This window comes from Phascolarctos cinereus, unplaced genomic scaffold (genome assembly GCF_003287225.1).
Source record: "Phascolarctos cinereus isolate Bilbo 61053 unplaced genomic scaffold, phaCin_HiC Scaffold_9;HRSCAF=440, whole genome shotgun sequence".
Lineage (NCBI taxonomy): Eukaryota > Metazoa > Chordata > Mammalia > Diprotodontia > Phascolarctidae > Phascolarctos > Phascolarctos cinereus.
Genome location: NW_027556402.1, coordinates 85,574,474 through 85,592,905, shown reverse-complemented (window position 1 = coordinate 85,592,905; position 18,432 = coordinate 85,574,474). Strand labels below are relative to the sequence as shown.

The following is an 18,432-nucleotide window of genomic DNA, read 5'->3' as shown; positions in this document are numbered from 1 at the left end:
CTGTTCGGTAACTTACGGTCTTACAGATTGGCCTGGGGGTACTTCAAGGTTAAGGGATTTGCCACAGTCATCCAGATAGTATGTATCAATAACAACAACAAGAAGCATTTATTTAGTGTCTATACAATGTGCCAGACGCTGGGCTAAGTGCTTCACAAATATTACTTCATTCAATTTTCAACAACCTGAGAAGTAGGTGGCATTATTATCCCTATTTTAAAGATGAGGGAACTGAGGCAGAGGTTAAATAACTTGCTCAAGGCCACACACCAATAATTGTCTAATGCTGGATTTGAACTCAGCTCTTCCTGCCCCAGGGCTCTATGCATGGTGCCACTTAGCAGCCTCTATCAGAGGTGAGACTGACCCAGGTCTTCCTGACTCTGAAGCCCTCTATAATCTTGTCATACATTGAGACCTGGAAGATACCTGGGAGGCCATCAGGCCAAACCCTTCATTTTACAAATAAGGAAACTGAGGCTGAATGACTGACTCAGTGACAATAAATGGTGGAGGTGAGATTCAAACCCAAGTCTTCCAACTATAAAGCCAGAATTCTTTCTGCTGTACCATACTGCCTCTACCATGCTGCTTCTCACCTTCATTTAAACTTTAAAGGCCTAGCACAAGGCATTCATATACACATTTGTTATTGTTCAATTATTTCAGATGTGTCTGACTCTTTGTGATTCCATTTGGGGATTTCTTGGCAAAGATAATGGAGTGGTTTGTCATTTCCTTTTCTAGCTCATTTTACTGATGAACAAACTGAGGCAAACAGGGTTAAGTGACTTACCCAGGGTCACACAGGTAATAAGTGTATGAGGCCACATTTGAACTCAGGTTTTCCTGACTCCAGACCCAGTGCTCTACCAAATGGACTACCTAGCTACCTGCTCACATACATACACACACCTACAAATACTTTCCCATTGAAATAATTTTCCATCAAGGCTGAGGTTTCATTGGATATAAACACTGACACTATTTCTGTGGTGCAACATATAACCAGTGGTCCTCTCTTTTAAACTATTTTTTAAACTCTACTTTTCACAGGAGCTATATTTTAGCTTACCACAAAGCCCTAGAAATCAGGCCTCAAAAGCTAAGTTGGTGACTTTTGGAATGGGCAAAAGTGCAGTGATATTCTTAATGAAAAGCATCTTCCTTTTATAGTTAATTACTCTCCATATATTATAGAACAGGAAACCCAGAGATAAAATGGCATGAATAATAATAATAATAATACAGCAGAAGCAATGAACATAGTGAATGAATACAGTGCTTTAAGGTTTAGAAAGCTCTTTACAATTATTATCTCATTTATGCCTCACAATGACCTTATTATTATTACCCCCATTTTATAGATGAGGAAACTGAGATACAGAAGTTAAGTGACTGGCCCAAGTTCACACAGCTATATGTCTGAGGCTTATCCTTTTTTCAGGTTCCTATATCAGTTGTCTTGAGTCACGTTCAATTTTCAAAACAGCACAGGGTCAAACATACATTTCAGGGCTCACTGATGGGGACTTCCTATAGCATTCTTAAGCAAATAACCAGAAGAAAACCAAGATTACAAGGAGCCAAAGGCTGGTGTCTCCTGCCTTACATATACTTTAGGTGTTCGGAATGGAATCATCATAAGCAGAAAAGTAAATAATAAGAGTTTTTTGTTTTAGGCCAGGTGGCAGGAGAAAAATTCCTGAAATCCTCAAACATTACAACAACTTGTAATTCTGTTGAGCAGGTAGATAAAGCAGTAAGGAAAAAATCCAACATATAGCTATTTTAATCTTATAAAAAGGCAAACTTAGAACCATGTGAAATAAAAGATGAAGAATCAAAAAAATTAAAATATTCCCTGACACAACATATTTTAATGTAAGATAAAAGAACCTTTCAAAACCAAAACTGACAAACCCTCATCACAGTATTATGTATACCCCACTTAATAACTGCTTCCAAGGATGATGATGGTGGGGATGATGAAGAATAATCAATGGAGAGCCTTCACCCATCCATGAAAGGAAGGATTAGTCCCAGTCTTCCTAGCGTCTTGATGAAGATGCCTTGTCGAACAGAATCAAAAGGCTGTCAGTAAATAGCATAAGGAAATGAACTTGGTCTGCCACAATTCTCTTTTCACAAAGTTATGCTAATTACTGCTCCGTACCCAGCTCTCTTCTAGGTAATTGCAAATTGATTAATGATTTGTTCTAGAATCTCCCCAGGTATTAAAATTCAGCTGACCCAGCTGGTCTATAATTAGCAGGGTCATTCTTTTTCAAAGATGAACAGTACATTTCCATTTTTTCAGGCCTCAATACTTTCCTGAGCTGTTCCAACAAACTCTCAAAGATAATGAAAAATGGCTAAGCAACAGCATCTGCTAATGCTTTAATTACTTTCATTTGCAGGTCAATGGGACTGATTTGGCTAGGACAGAATTCAATTCAACTCAAAGAGTATTTTGGTTGGTAAGAAGTACAGTGAAATGAAGGAACACTCCTAGATTGTAGGAGTATTGAATGCCATGTGAAGGCATTTGCATTTTATGGCAACAGTGTAAAGGATGGATTAGAGTGAAGAGAGAATGGAAAATTGGTGGTCCAGACAGGCAGCAATGAAGACTTATACAAGGACTGTAGCAGTGGGGATAAAGAAAGGAGAACAGATTGAGAGATGTTGTAAAGAAAAAATTAAGTGGACTTAGGGAGGCAGCATGGACACTGACTCTGAAATGCAAGGACTTGAGTTCAAATGCTACCCCTAATGTTTACAACTTGTGTCATGACCGAAGGCAAATCACTTAAACATCGTGAGCCTCAGTTTCCTTCTCTGTAAAATGAGGGAGTTGAATTAGGTGGCTTCTGTGGTCCCTTCAAGATCTAGAGCTATCATCCTATCACATAGGAGATGTGAAAAGAAGGGGGCAACAAAAGAAAACTCCAAGGTTTCAAGCATGGGAGATAAAGTTGATGGCAACCACTGACAGAACCAATGAAGTTAGGAACAGCAGGTTTAAAGGGAAAACCAATAAGCTCCATATGTGACACACTGAACTTAAAATACACTAGTGTAACACTTAGTTCAAGATGTACTGTGAAAGCTAACAAATATGAGTCCTAGAGTAATCTGCTTGGAAATAACTGTTGAAAGGATAAGAAATGAAATTGGTAAGGGGGAGACTGAAGAGTGAGAAGCGAGGAGAGTCTAAAAAAACCTGAGGGAGTGCTTGTGTCAAAAACCTTAGGGAGTACTCATGTTAAAGTGTCAAGAAGAGTAGACAATGCTGGAAAATCAGAGGGGAGGAGTCATTAGAAAGACAGGAAGAGAACCAAGACAAGGCAAAAAAGGTGAAAGCAGGGATGGTCAGTACTGCCAAATGTTCTGGAGAGGTCAAGGAGGATGAGGATTGAGCAAAGGACCTTTAGATGATGTGATGCCGTCTTTGATAAGAGACCAGATTCATTAACGATGGTACACACAGACTCCAGATTATAAAGAGTGGTTGTCAGAATACAGAGACAGAGAGTATAGACTTTTTTTAGTCTTTGTGGTCAAATGTAAGAGAGAGATGAGATGGTGATGTCTCGATGAGGTGCAAAGGTCATAGGAAGGTATTTTTTAGGCTTAGAGAGAATGTCTATAGGGAGATGGGAAAGTGACAGTATAGTGGAAAAAATCAAGAGGAATGAGTGTGAGGATGATTAATGTAGCAAGGTACTAGAACAGGGGTTCTTAACCTGCGGTTAAGCATGAATTTTTTTTTTAACATTTTGATAATCAAAATTTAATATAATTGGTTTCCTTTGTATTTCTATGTATTTTATTTTGTGCATTTAAAAACATTATTCTGAGGAATCCATAAGGTTTTATTAGATTGCCAAATGGGCAATGATGCAAAAAAAGATTAAGAAATTTGGATTATTGATAATTAAGGACATGGCCAGGGAAATTATCCTCAGCAAGGAATAAAGCCATCTTTGTAGGAAGGAAAGGAGAATAGGTGAAGATAATACAAGTTCTGAGAAATGGAAGAGGTATTTTGACAGAACTTTTGTTGGGCGATCTTGATCTCAATGAAATAGAAGTCTAGGCCATCTGCTGTAAGCCTGGGAGATGAGGTCTAATTGTAGACTAGTGAATAGAGGAAAAAGGTTCCAATGATGGGAAATGTACTACTTTTTGAAACCACTCATTTCACTGTTGGACCCTCCTAATAATGAGAAAGTTACTCTTTGTCAACTATGCCGTTTTCAGTCATGTCCGACTTGTGTCCCATTTGGGGTTTTCTTAGCAAAGATACTGGAGTGATTTGACATTTCCTTCTCCAGCTCATTTTACAGATGAGGAAACTGAGGCCAACAGGGTGAAATGACTTGCCCAGGGTCACACAGCTAGAAAGTGTCTGAGGCTGGATTTGAACTCACAAAGAGGAGTCTTCCAGACTCCAGGCACTGCACACTACCCACTGAACCACCCTGCTGCCCCTTATTCTGAGCCAATAAAATAAATAAATCTGGTTGGGTTTTTTTGTTTGTTTGTTTGTTTTGCTTTTCCTAGTTCTCCCCTTTGGATCAGCACAATAATAATGGAAAACCTTGGTTCAATCCTGGCTCTGCCACAGGTGGTTTGTGTGACTTGTGGACAAGTCAATTTACATTTCTGGGCTCCGTTTCTTCATCCATCTGAGTGGGCTGAAGTAGGTGATCTCTAAAGGTGTCTTCTACATCTAACACCCTGCGATAGTCTTCCTTCTACCTGACAGGCTTTTGGATATTTAAAGACAGCTATCATATTCACTGTAAGGTTTCTCTTCTTCAGTCTAAACAATCTCAGGGCTCCTCAACTGGTCTTCAGATGATTTGGTTTCAAATACTCAAATAACCTAGGTTATCCTGGATGTGCTCCAGTTTTTTAATGTCCTCACACATATCTGAGTTTTCATTTTTTCCTGGAACTTTTTACTCCCTCCCCCTCAAATTTCAGTTTAAACTTTCTTATCAGGTTGGGGAAGAGAAATTAATATGCTTGGAATACATTCATACTGGAAAGTCCCTCTGCTGATATCACAAGTCCAGACCAAAACAAAAGAACAAAAACTATATGTGTATAGCCTCTTTATAAAAAGACCATCATCATTCTTTAACCATCCTTCTCCCCCCCATAACCTCAGAGGAAAGAGCATCAGATTCAGAGGACCTGGATCTGAATCTCAGCTCTACCATTTACTATCTGTGTGACCCTGGGTACGTTGCTTCATTGTAGGGAACACATTTTTACATTTATAAAATAAAGGGGGTGGATTTAATCACCTCTAAAGTCTAAATCACTTCTAGCTCAAAATCAGTAATTTTGTGATAATGATAATAATGATGATAATGATGATGATTGATGATGATGATGATGATGATGATGATGATATATTTACCTAGAGTTTTGAGGTTTGCAGAATATGTTATATACCTCATAGGTTCCACGTGCAACTAACTATTAATAGTGTGGCTTTGCTGAGCTTTCCAGATGTCTTCAGAATTCCTGAAAGGAGGTGGGGAGTTGCTTTCTATCAGGGTGGGGTTCTCAATCTTTTTTGTGTCATGGACCCCTTTGGCAGGTAAAATCTGTGGACCTCTTCTCCAAATGTTTTAAAATGAATAATGTAAAATACATGGGATTACAAAGAAAACCAGTTATATTGAAATAAAGGTGCCATTTTCCCCATTCAAGGTCAAGGACCCCCTGAAATCTATCCATGGTTCCCAAGGTTAAGAACCCTCGCTCTAAGGGGCTCAACATTACACATGGTAATGACCCCTCAGTGGCAGTAATTGCATTCAAACTAAAAGATGTTTCTTTTGATGAGACCCTTGAGCTTTAGCAAAAATGAAAAACCAAGGATTTGAGAGCTAAATGGAATTTGGATTAACTCCATTTATAAATGTTTGAGCACAGTAATGGGTCCTTTAAGTGGCTACCTCACTAGTGCTGGCTCACTCATCACCTACAAAGTAGCTCAGTAGCCCAAAATGCCTCCGTGGATACATCTGGTGAGCTAAGTTTGATAATGACGAAGAGCTAGGATCAAAGTTAAAAGTCTCTGCGCTGTTGCAAAAAATGGACTTTACTTTTAGCATTTAGAATGGTGCTTTGTATCCCAATGCCCCTCCTTCATAAAAGCCCTTTGCAAAAGACTTGACTCAGAATGAGTCACTGCTGATAATTCTAGGTTATTGAGAACATAAACACACCTGTGAGTCTGAATATAGACAAAAGAGTTCCTCTCTCCTAGAATTAATCAGTTAGCAAGGCCAGCTTCCATTGTGACAGATCATTTTGGGATGCTTTATGGCCCTGCACAATAAGAATCATCATGTTTGTATGCTTTGTGTGTTTGTGTGCCCTTTGTAAGCTGAAATTAAACATTTCCAGAACCAAAAATGTTTGGTATGGAATTTCTCTTAAAAAGACAAGTTGAATATTTTTTGAATTGAACTGCATGAAATACAAGTTAGCATTTAGGACATGCAAGGCATTATACTAGGTACAGAGAAGACAAAGGTAGATGCACCGTGAACTCTGTAGTAAGTAGAGTTCAGGAGAGAATGTGAAAAAGAGCAGGGCAGAAATGCACAAGAGAGGCTCAGAAATTTAAGAAGAGTAAGATCACTTTCACTGAAGAGCTTCCAGGGAAGGCTTCATCTGGAAGTTAGCACCAGAGTTGGGCCTTAAAAGAAGCGAAGGAAGGAAAAAGAAAAAAAGAAGCAAAGGAATGCAATAGACAAGAAGAAGGGGAAGGAAGAAGAATCCATTTCAGATGTGAGGGATGGCAAAAGGAAAGATGAGAGACTGCCAGAAAAGAATGGGGGATGGAAAGTAATCCAGTTTGGCTATACCACAGTATATTTCAAGAGAAGTGGTATAAGATAAAGTTGGAAAGAGAAGGGGAAAGAAAGAAGCATTTATTAAACACCTCCTATGTGCCAGGCACTGTGCTAAGAACTTGATAACTATTATCTCACTTAATTCTCACATCAACCCTATGAGGTCAGTGCTATTATTAAATCTATTTTACTGTTGGGGAAACTGAGGTAGGCAGAAGTTAAATGACTTGCCCAGGGTCACACAGCTATTAAGTATTTGAGGCTAAATTTGAACTCAAATCTAACTGCCCCGAGGTCCAATGCTTTATCTATTGCACCAACTTGTTATAGTTTTAAGTTACCCTGCTGAATGCCTTGAATGCAAGGATCAAGAATTTTATTTGGTAGGCAAAGAGAAAACCACTGAATGTTTTTGATGGGAAGAAGGACATGATCAGAATTTTAAAGGTGAATGAGCTTTTGAGTTTTTGAGGGTCAGAGTATGTATGTATGTATGGTTAAAATGCTTTCCATTGTACTCCTTTGCAGTAAAGGCTCCAGGGCTAACCTCTAGAAACACTGGCACAAGCTGTGCCTCTTAACAATCTCTTATTCCTAGATGTAATTTTGGTAATGTGGTTTTTGTTCTTAGATGGCCAAGAAGACAAAAGAATACCCAGGCTTCATGTATAATAGAAGAGTCTCCTTCTGGAGAAGAGTAATTAGAATGAACAAAGTGATTATACCAGAAGAAGGCTCTCCCAAACGGGGGGCTAAAACCTCCCACAGGTAATAGATATAGAAGCTCAGTAAATATTTGTGGAACAAAGATGGTGCGTTTGAGCTGGGCTTCAAAGTATGGGCAGGACTTAGAGAAGGGGGAGTTTCCCATGGAAGGAATGGCAAGAGTCAAGATGTGGCAAAGAAGGTGTGCTTGAAGAAGAGTAAATGAGTCAGCCAATTTGGCTGGTTCAGGAAAAGCTTTGGAGGAGAGCTCCACACTATGCTGTGAGATGCTGTACAGTTTGAAATTCCAGGCTGATTTCAGGATTTGTTCAGCAGGCAAAGGGGAACTGTTATGCACATTGGCTTTACTCGGGCTTTATGACTAAAGTGAACTCACCTATCATCTGCACCCTTCACATTCCTTTTTAAAGGTATATGACACTGAAGAGGCAGGCATTATGGTGTAGTGGGTACAGCCCTAGACTGAGAGAAAGGAAGATGAGACTTCAAATCCTGGGCAATTTGCTTAAACTTTTGTGCCTTGGTTTCTTCATATGTAAAAAATGAGAAAGTTGTAATTGATGGCCTATGGGGTCCCTTCCAACTCTAAATCTAGGATCCTAAGATCATACACAACACGAGCCACAATCTTGTTGTTTTATAAGCTATTAAAAATACAGCCTTCCACTAAATCCTAAAGGTCTACTCCCTGGTCAGATTTTCACGAGTACTTAATGAACAGGCTCTGCATCTTTCTTGGGTTGTGAAAATGACTCCAAGTATGGGTCCTACATCTTTACCCAGGGAGATACTTGAAAAGCACTAACTAAATCTTGGTCATACAAATTCCTTGTAATGAAATTAAAATAATCTGATTTAGAACAAAGGGAAATTTCATCGAGGATAGGGGAATAAGGGTGTTTAATGTTGCCTACAATGCTAGATGCTGTCCTGCTGTCAGCTGATCTTGTTAATAAAACTCTTTTTCTTTGTTAAAAGAGAAATTTGGGTGGTAGTGGTAGGAAGGGTACCTCTTGAAATGACTATGATGTAGAAACAAATGTCATAAATGAAACTTTTTTGGGGGGGGCCAATTGGGGTTAAGTGACTTGCCCAGGGTCACACAGCTAGCAAGTATCAAGTGTTTGGTCTGAGGACGCATTTGAACTCAGGTCCTCCTGACTTCAGGGCCAGTGCTCTATCCACTGCACCACCTAGCTGCCCCATAAATGAAACTTTTAAAACAAACAAATTAATAAAAATTAAACAAAAGGAAACTCTAAGGTAGCAATAGGCCAGTAAGAAGCAAGAGAGGCCAGATAGGATAAAATAAGAATTCTTGTTTTGAACCCCTTTGGCAGTCTGGTAGTTCCTTTCATATCAGAATACTTTTAAATACAGAAAATACATAGATAATAAAGAAAACAAATTATACTGAAATATAATAATCAAAATGAACAGAAAAAATTACAGACCCCAGGTTATTTAAAACTAGTATACAGACTTTAGCTCTAGAGTCAGGAAACCAAGGTTCAAATCCTATCTCTTATGTCTACTTATGTGACTGACCTCAAGTCAAGTCCCTTAACCTCCCTGGCTTTAGTTTCTTTACCTATAGGATAATGGGGTCAGATTAAATACCCTCTGAGGTCCCTTCCAGCTCTAGCTCTGTGATAGGGGATACTTTACTTATTTCAAATGCCCTGTTTTCAATTCAACTACCAGCACTACCTCAAGCTACACTTTAAACCATTGTTCCTGGGGAGAAGATAGAGCTATTTTTGGTGGTTTCAGCCTAAGTGCCTAAAAATTACAAGGATGAGTAATCTGAGGATAAAATTCTGAAAGTATGCAAATTTCCAACATGGAATAAAGCCTCCAGCACCAAAAATCATCCTCTAATATATAAATGTGTCAAGCTGATCAAATTTTATAAGGTATAAAGTTAAGAGTATTAGGAATTATCAGCATTCTCTTCAGACCTACTCATGATCCCCTTCTGTTAATATAAATGAGTTTACTGAAGCTGGCTTTAGATTCTCTCAATTGAATATCATACCTACATTTTATAGAGAAAGAATACTCAAAGTAAAGGCTGATTAAACTTTAATTTAGACAATTCAATCTAACAATTTTTTTTATGAAAAGACCAATCTTATTTTTTTCCTTCTCCCTTTACTAATTCCAGAAAGCAACAAAAAGTTTTGGATCAAGAAGATGATATTCCAGAAGAATCACCAGTATATAACCTAAATAACTTAAACATCATATGACAGAAGCTTAGTGTCTATGGGGGGGGGGGCATGCAAAAAGAATAGTGGCAGGTAGCCTGATTTGCCTTTGAGCAGTACAAAAGAATGGATGGTTTGTTTGACTGGGGAGTCATTTACAGACTAATATAGGTTGGACCATTAGGCAAGGTTGAACTAACTTCATTAATCTGTATGATAGTGGTGAAAAAAAAGGGGGGGGAGTAAAAAAGGAATGCTTTCTTCAGTATGATGAAAGTCATATGATTTAAGAAGTAAAACATTTTTCTCTTAAGCTGATCTAGGAATCAACCAGGCAGTCATGTAACAATCATCTATTAAACACCTACCACGTGTCAGGCACCATGCTAAGCACCAAGGAAACAAAGAAAGGCAAAAGACAGACACACAGACAGCCTTTGCCATCCAGGAGCTCACAGTCTAAAGGAAGAAACAGTTATGTACTAACCAGATGTATTCAGGGTAAACACTAAGGCGGATGGGGCTTCTTGCTGAAGGTGTCGTTTTAACTAAGGTCTGAAGGAAGCCAGGAGGTGGAGATAAGGAAGGAGAGAGTTTCAGGGATGGGGTGGGGTGGGGGGTGTTAGATAGTGAAAACAGCCAGTGTTGGGAGATGAAGGATCTAGTTTGAGAAACAGTGGGAGAGAAGGCAAGGGGTAGAAAGGGAGAGAGAAGGAAAATTCTAACTAAATGGTGAAATGGTTAAATATTTTCAAAAAAACAGGAGTTGTTGGACTTTTAACACAACCTGGGCAGCCATAGGTATGCTTTTTCTTTCTTCACTGTTTAAAAAAAAAAAATCCCTATTCATTAAAATCTGACCACTTAAGAGGGATTTAGGATTTAGTGGAAGGCTCCATTTTTAAAAAATGGATTTCTCTTATAATATAGCAAGATTATGTCTGATATAGTAGATATTTTTTGGTTTGTAAACTATGTCTATTTATGTACAGTCATGGAAGCCTAGATTCAGAGCTGGATTTAGACCTTAGAGGGCCATCAAATACAACTCTCTCATTTTTTACATATGAAGAAACCAAGGTATAAAGAAATTAAAATTTATGTAGAGTCAGGGTTTGAATTATACCTTGGCCACAAACTGTATAATCCTTACAGTCACAATCTCCCTGAGACACACTGACCTGAACTAGTGTAAGTATGAAATCACAAGTTCACTCACTATCCTTAAATTACATAACTTTTTGTCTTTACATAATCATCATTCCCCACTCCCCCTCCAGATTGAACCCTCTTGTCACAAAGAAAAAGAATTAAGCAAAAGCATTCAGTCTGTAGACTGAGCCTGACAAAACTTAAGAGCTAACATTTATACAGTGCTTTTAAGTTTCGCAAAGCACCTTAGATGCATTATCTCATTTAATCCTCACAATAATCTTATGAGGTAGTCTAATTATCCCTATTTCTCAAAATGAGGAGACTGGGAAAGGCAGCTAACATAAAGAGTTGAACTCAGGTCTTCCTGTCTCCAAAGTCTGGCATTCTATTCCCTACTGCAACACTCCTAAGTGTCCCCAAGCCATCTAAAAATGTAATTGGGAAACAGTTAACACAATTTTAAAAAATACAATAAGACACAGATAATGTTAAAATGTGGTTTTCTAAGACAGCATACAGCCTGCAGGAATCTTATATTTGGTTTAGCGGCCCCCTCTTTCTATTTGACTATGACCACATTGCCCTACATGACTACCTGGTTGCCTACCTTTCTTATCACTGAGGGAGGAACTGTGCTTCCAGATCCTTAATTTTTTCATCAATCAGAATTAAACTTGCTCTGGCGATCTTTTCACTCCTCCCCAACTCCCCCCCCCAAATATGTGTTTATAATACACTTTTTAATTTAATCTGCAGTACCTCCACTCTCCTCCCCCTCATGACCAAGCAGTGTCCAGAGGTCTGGGATCAGGGAAATTTCCCAGCTGGCTGAACAGCAATAGTTGATCCCATCTACCTGGCCTGACTGGGTAAAAACCCCAGCTGTACAGAACTTCAGAGCAAGGCAGCAGACACACTGGTTTAGTTTCTCCTCTCCTTCGTGAGAGGGGCAATATTCTTAATTAGGCAGAAAGAGAGCCCTCACTACTCCCTACAAGATCTAGTTGCTATTTAAGCAGATTAGTTACATTTGGTCATTAGCCATAGCCTTTATATTATGGCCCCTATGGGAATAGGGGCCTCTGTGTTACTGCCTATAAATGAAAAGAAGTGTGATAGAATTATAGTAATTCCTGCCTAGACAGGGACTTGCTTACTCTGCCTATCTCAAGTCTGAGCAAATGGCCCCAAATGAAAGGTTTGAATAGACCTGCATATATCTCTCTGGTTTGGGGCAGGGTAACAAAAACAGAGCAGCCTCCTCTGATGTATCACAAAGCAAATATTAGCATGAAATTGATAACACCTAGCAAGTGAGGACAGGTCTTCAGCATTAGTCTGATGCTTAGCCATGCTTTCAAATATGACCACTAAATTCTCAGAATTTTCCCTGGCACAACTACTGGAATACACGAGTGATATAACGAAACCCCAGCCTACTGGATATAAATTTTTTGGGTGGTGATTTTCAAAGGAGGGAAGATGATTTCAGCAAAACGAAACCCCTAAAGGGCATGGCCGTAATTCAAGGTGAATACAGGCTTTGAGTCACTTTTCCATGGGTGTGGACAAACTGATTTGCTATGAAAACCTTGGGAGTTCTCAACACTGCAGGAGGCAAACTGAATATTGGCTATGAGGACAAACTGCTTTTTAATTTTCAGAAGCTTGCAAAAAAGGATATTTGGGATAAAAAGGATGGGGAAATTAAGAATTGTCTTTCAAATACCATGTATGTTTTGCTCCTTTAGACAGAAGAGCTAAAATTTCGCTCTCTGTGATTTTTTGCCTTTCTTTGTATCCCCAGCACTTAAACTACGCTTGGCATATAAACTCAATGCTTCTAAATGTTGAGGATTGACTACAAAGGAAAAATGAGACTATGGTTTGTAAACTTTTGCAAAAGTACTGTGGGTGCTCCACTGTTTACCTTTATAGGTATACAGTGATCATTAGAAAGAGTTCTGGGTTGTTGACGTGAATTTATTTCATTCACTGCTTTTCCATACGCCTGTGCAACAAGGTTGGTCTCCAAGCCCCCTAGCCTAACTCTCTATTCCCTCAAAACACAATGCACTCTGATTGGGGATAAGACAAGCTTGTATATATGCAAATTAGAGACAATTATACCCCGAATGACTCCAATAAAGCCTATGCAAAATGAAAGAAAAAAAAAAGAGGGGGATTCTGAGTCACTGCCCATGCTCAGTTTGGGAAGTCACACATTTAATGTGAAATGAATATTTAAATATACTCTAAATAACCAAAAATGATTATTCAAGCCCATCTTGATAGATACATTCCAACCAATCTTTTTAAATTATCAAAATTCCACTGTAACATAAAATACCAGAATATTTTGTTCCATGTCACAAGGTTTCACCTCTTATAACGCGCTAATTAAATGCAAATTAAAATGTCCTCTCAGCTCTAGAATGACCAGTTTTGCAAAAGCTTTGAAGTAGTCTTTAAAAGATCCCAAAACATACATATACAGAAAGAGGGTTCTTAATTTTTTGTGTGTCATGAACCTCTTTGCCAGTCAGGAGAAGTCTCTGGACCCCTTCTCAGAATAATGGTTTTTAAATGCCTAAAATAAGATACTTAGGCTTACAAAGGAAATCAATTATTTTGAAATATAGTTATCAAAATACTGAAAAACCAAGTTCACAGAACCCAAGGTTAAGAATCCCTGACTTGGAGGATGCTTAAAGATCTTTCTAGAGGAGCTTCTGAGACATAAAACATCATTATGGAAAACAACTTTTCTTAATTATGCCAGCATACTGGTAGAAGCTCGATTAAGGTCTATAATAGGACAATGACAAAGGAGCTCCGCAGTGCTGTTGGAGTGGTATACAGGGGGGCTAAACAAGAGCATGAAATGACAGAACTTCTTAGCTGAAATAATTGTGTTCACTTCAATTTAATTCCATCAGCATCTATTAAGTGACTGCTATGTGCTACACGATGTGTTGGTCTTTGAACATGTGATGGGGGTTAGGGGAGGGGAGGACAATGAAATAGTCTCTGCCTTCAAAAAATTTACATTCTATTGGGAGGGTACAGGTTAGAATTAGGATGGCAACTCACTGATGTACCAAGTATATGGCACATCCCTTCATTTGCCCAGATCTTCCCTATTTCTATCAATGAAATTTCTTTATTTTGTCTGCAAAGATCTCATATGTGCTTTAGTAGGTTTAAATGAATTACTTCAAAATAACATACCCTATTTATTATTTTGAATAGGCTATATAGTATATAAATACCAAACATCATTCCAATCCTAAACCTGATCCATCAGACAAACCTGAGCGAGGACTGACCCAAAAGAGCCCTTAACTTGAAGTTCTTCTGTGGTTCTAGATCACGTAATGGCTTCCAAATGCTATACCAATCCTCCTGAAGTATCTACCATAAGTCATTCAATCAATCAATAAAGTAATAAAGCAAAGTTTACTAATCCAATTTTATTAAGTTTTTAAAACTTTTTTTAAAAATAAATTTATTTTATTTAAGATATGAATGAAAATAATTCATTCCCCCTTTGCAAATGTTTATCTAGTTTGTTCCTCCCCCTCGTTTTACAGAAGAGGAAACTGAGGAACAGAGAGGTTAAATGATTTGCTTGTGGTCACATCGCTAGGAAAAAGAATGTGGTAACGCTGTCTCTCTTGCTTACAAGATACAGGATTCAAGGAGCTTGAGGGCATTTGTCCTCCAATCAAATGATCTATGATTAGCAGTGCAGCATGATTATTATGATGTATCTAATTGGAAACTAATACTTGGAGCATGACTGTTGATGTTTTGTAAGCAATCATAAGATGAACACTGGCTATGAAAACTTCTTAGTCCTTAGGTTTAAGAAAAACACAGACCATTCCTTTGGCATCCACTTTCATTTCATAGAAGCTAATTTATAAGGTCAAATTTGATCAATCAATCACTTCTGAACAAATGCAAATCCCAAGGTGTCATCCATCGTATGGCATCAAGTAACAGGGACTTATTCGCTGACATGGCTTCCTGGTTGACTAAGGCATTAAAGTTCAGGGCATAAGTAGTCAGTGCTCCTTTGGCCAGGAAAATCTCAACAATGCCATTGTGCCAAATGTAGAGATAAGCAGAGCTACACCCAAATGAACTAACACTGTATCTTTGCTGAATATCCTTTCTATGCCATTACTGAGTGACCTTTCTTGTTTTAAAGGTTATATAGTGCACAAGGGTCTAATTTCATTCCAATCCCAAGCCCGAGTCACGGAACCAGCCCGAACCAGGCCCGACACATAACAGCCTTTAATTTGCAGTCCTCCTAGAGGCTCTAGCTGACATAATGGCTTCCAAACCAGCCATGCTCCTGAAGTTTCTACCATCAGTCATTTAATCAATCAATCAGCATCCCGGCATGGTTCAGGCCCTAGAATTTAGAATTAGCATGCTCTTGTCACATATTTGACCAGGCAGTGGGGAGTAAAAAGATTAGATTAGATAAAGCATTTAAATATTAAGCCCTTACTGTTTACCAGGCACTGTTGCTAAATTCTGGGAATAAAAATACAGCCCAACTTAAACCCAGTTCTCCTACTTACTAGCCAGAACAGAAAGTAATTTCTCTTCTCCTTTTCCTCATTTTGAAAACAGGTATTGGACTAGTTCATTTCTATGGACCTAATTGTTCTAAGTTCTAAAATCCTCTGATGACACATATTAGGGGTCTTCTGTCTGGCCTGTCAGTTCTCTTATCCATAAAAACATAGGGGTTGAACTAATTAATCTCTTCAGTTCCCTTATGGCTCTAAAATCTGTGGTCCTATTATTCTATTATAGTCCCTCTTTCTGTGGGAAGAAACACTTTAAGGTCAGTCAGAGATGGAAGCACTGATGATAGTGAAATCCCTAAGAGGGGAAAGGGAAAGGAAAACGAAAAGGAACAGGCATTTGTTTAACACCTACTACATACCAGGCTCTTTGCTAAATGTTTTACAGATATTGTAAGAGACACAATGAGCTGCTACAGTAGGACTGGGGACCCCTCACATATTTTTAAAAATAGATTTTACTGATATCATTTGTCTTTGCATCAACTAGATCGCCTCCTCTGTCTCACCTCCACAACCACTCCCAAAGAGCCATGAAAATATGGCCCTCACATATTTTTTAAAAGGTTCATTCATATGTTTTACATGATTTCACACATATAATTTATATCATATTTCTTGCCTTCTTAGTGGGTACAGGAGAGGCTGAAGGGAGAAAATTTGGAACTCAATATTTTTAAAAAAATGAATGTTGAAAATAAAATTTTTTTTAAAAAGACAATCATAACTTCTTATGGAAAAGAGTCAGCTAGGTAGCAGAGTGTATATAGCATTTGACTTAAAATCATTAAGTACTGAGTGCAAATCCAACCTGCGACACTTATTGGAGGAGAATGGCTGAACTAGTTGTGGTATGTGAATGTGAAGGAGTACTATTATGCTATAAGAAATTACGAGGGAGAAAAAAAATTTTTTAAATTAAAAAAAAAGAAATCGATGCAGGGGATGATCTTGGAAAAACACGAATTGATACAAAATGAAGTGAGAAGAACCAGGTGATCACTGAGCACAAAAACAGAAATGTTGTAATAATGATCAACTCTGAAACACCTGGCAACTACCCCAGATGAACTACTGATGAACTCTGAACGTAAACTGAAATATATATATTTTTTTACCTTTTTTCAATATGGGTAATATATGGAAATATGTTTTGCATGATTTTACATACAAAATTGATATTATATTGCTTGGCTTCTTACTGGGGGGAGTGTGGGAGGGAGAGAGAGAATTTGGAACTCAAAATTTAAGAAGAAAAGAATGCTAATAAATAAATAATGAATTTGGGGATGTGGAGGGGTGGGAAACAGCATATGAAATTTCAGCATTCAGCAATCTCACAATTAGACCTTCTGTAAAATAAGATTAAGGTGTAGTTCACTCTTTGGGAGGGAGAGGGCTAGGAGTCATGACCAATACTGAAATTTCACAATTAAAGTCTATTTCTCAGGTCCATCACTGGTCTTCTCAAAGTTGCTGCAGCTTAACTTACCTCAACATATGAAATAGGGAATATCCCAATCTTGTCGGACAGCATCCCTTCAGCCCAATTTTCATCCACTCTCCGAATTACCGTCAGGACATCATCCTGTAGGAATACCAAAATGATGATGTCTCCACATTCTAATGAAGACTCGTTACTTAATTTGTGCCCTTTGACAATTTCAGACTACGTGAATAAAAACTCAATGATGGGTATGTCTGTATATGCACCCTTGTGAAGAAGCTTGGCTGCAATATTATATAATTAGGATGTTGAAATCTATCTCTACCCCCACCCCCTTCAGTTTATAGAATCTTAGTCAGACAGTTACTTAGTTAACAAGCATTTATTAAGAGCCTATGATACGCCAGGCACTATGCTAAGTGCTGGGGATATAAATAGAGGCAAAAGGCTGGCAAAAGCTCTAAAGGAGCTCAGAACCTAAAGGAGAGATTACTATGTAGCAACAAGATTTTACAGGATAAATTGGAGATAATCCACAGACGGAAGGCATTAGCATTAAAGAGGAAAAGGCTTCTTGTAGAGGGTAGGATTTTAGCTGGGGTTTGTTTGAAAGAAGTCCGAGTAGCAGAGCTGAGGAGAGTGCAGGTTACAGGTATGTGGAAGCCAGAGAAAATACCCCAAATCTATAGATGTCTAGTGAGAGAAACATCTAGGAAGTAAATGTTACTGAATCACTGAGTATGTGAAGAGGAGTAAGGTATGAAAAGACTGGAAAGATAGGAAGGGACTAGGTTAGTGTCACATTGACTCTCAAACTTTTCTTACAGAAACCTTTTCTTAGATGAAACTAAATGCTTCTATTGCTTTACAAACTTTATGTACAAAGGTGACATGCATCTTAAAAATGCCTACTCAACAGACAACTTTCCTGGTACTGTGTATCCTTTTAATCACAGAAGCAGACTTTAACTTAGGAATCCCACTAGTTCATTCAACTTTTCATATCCTGGCATGACATATACACTCTTGAAGGGAAGGGTCTGGGAGTTTTTTTCTGGGGGAGAGATATAATTTTTATTATAAATGAAAAAACAAAAAAAAAACCACTCGAGATTTTTTTTAATTGGCACTTCATAGTTTGTGAAGAAAAGTTAATGTTTTTGTGACCCTAGTTGGGATTTTCTTGGCAAAGATACCGGAGTGGTTTGCTATTTCCTTCTTCAGCTCATTTTACAAATGAAGAAACTGAGGCAAAGAGAGTTAAGTGACTTGCCCCAGGTCACATAGCTAAATGTCTGAGGCTGGATTCTAACTCATGAAAATGAGTCTTTCTGATTCTAAACCCAGTGCTCTATCCACTGCGCCACCTAGCTGCCCCGTGAACAAAACTGCTTTTGGTA

General features: G+C 38.3%; 1 protein-coding gene across 1 annotated transcript in view; it reads right to left on the bottom strand.

The window, feature by feature from the left end:
- The window catches only part of SH3RF1 (SH3 domain containing ring finger 1), a 218,671-nt gene that overhangs the window by 55,142 nt on the left and 145,097 nt on the right, over positions 1–18,432 (bottom strand). Inside the window, 1 exon segment of the mRNA XM_020997840.2 lies at positions 17,078–17,173. Within this exon segment, the coding sequence (XP_020853499.2) occupies positions 17,078–17,173 (96 nt within the window).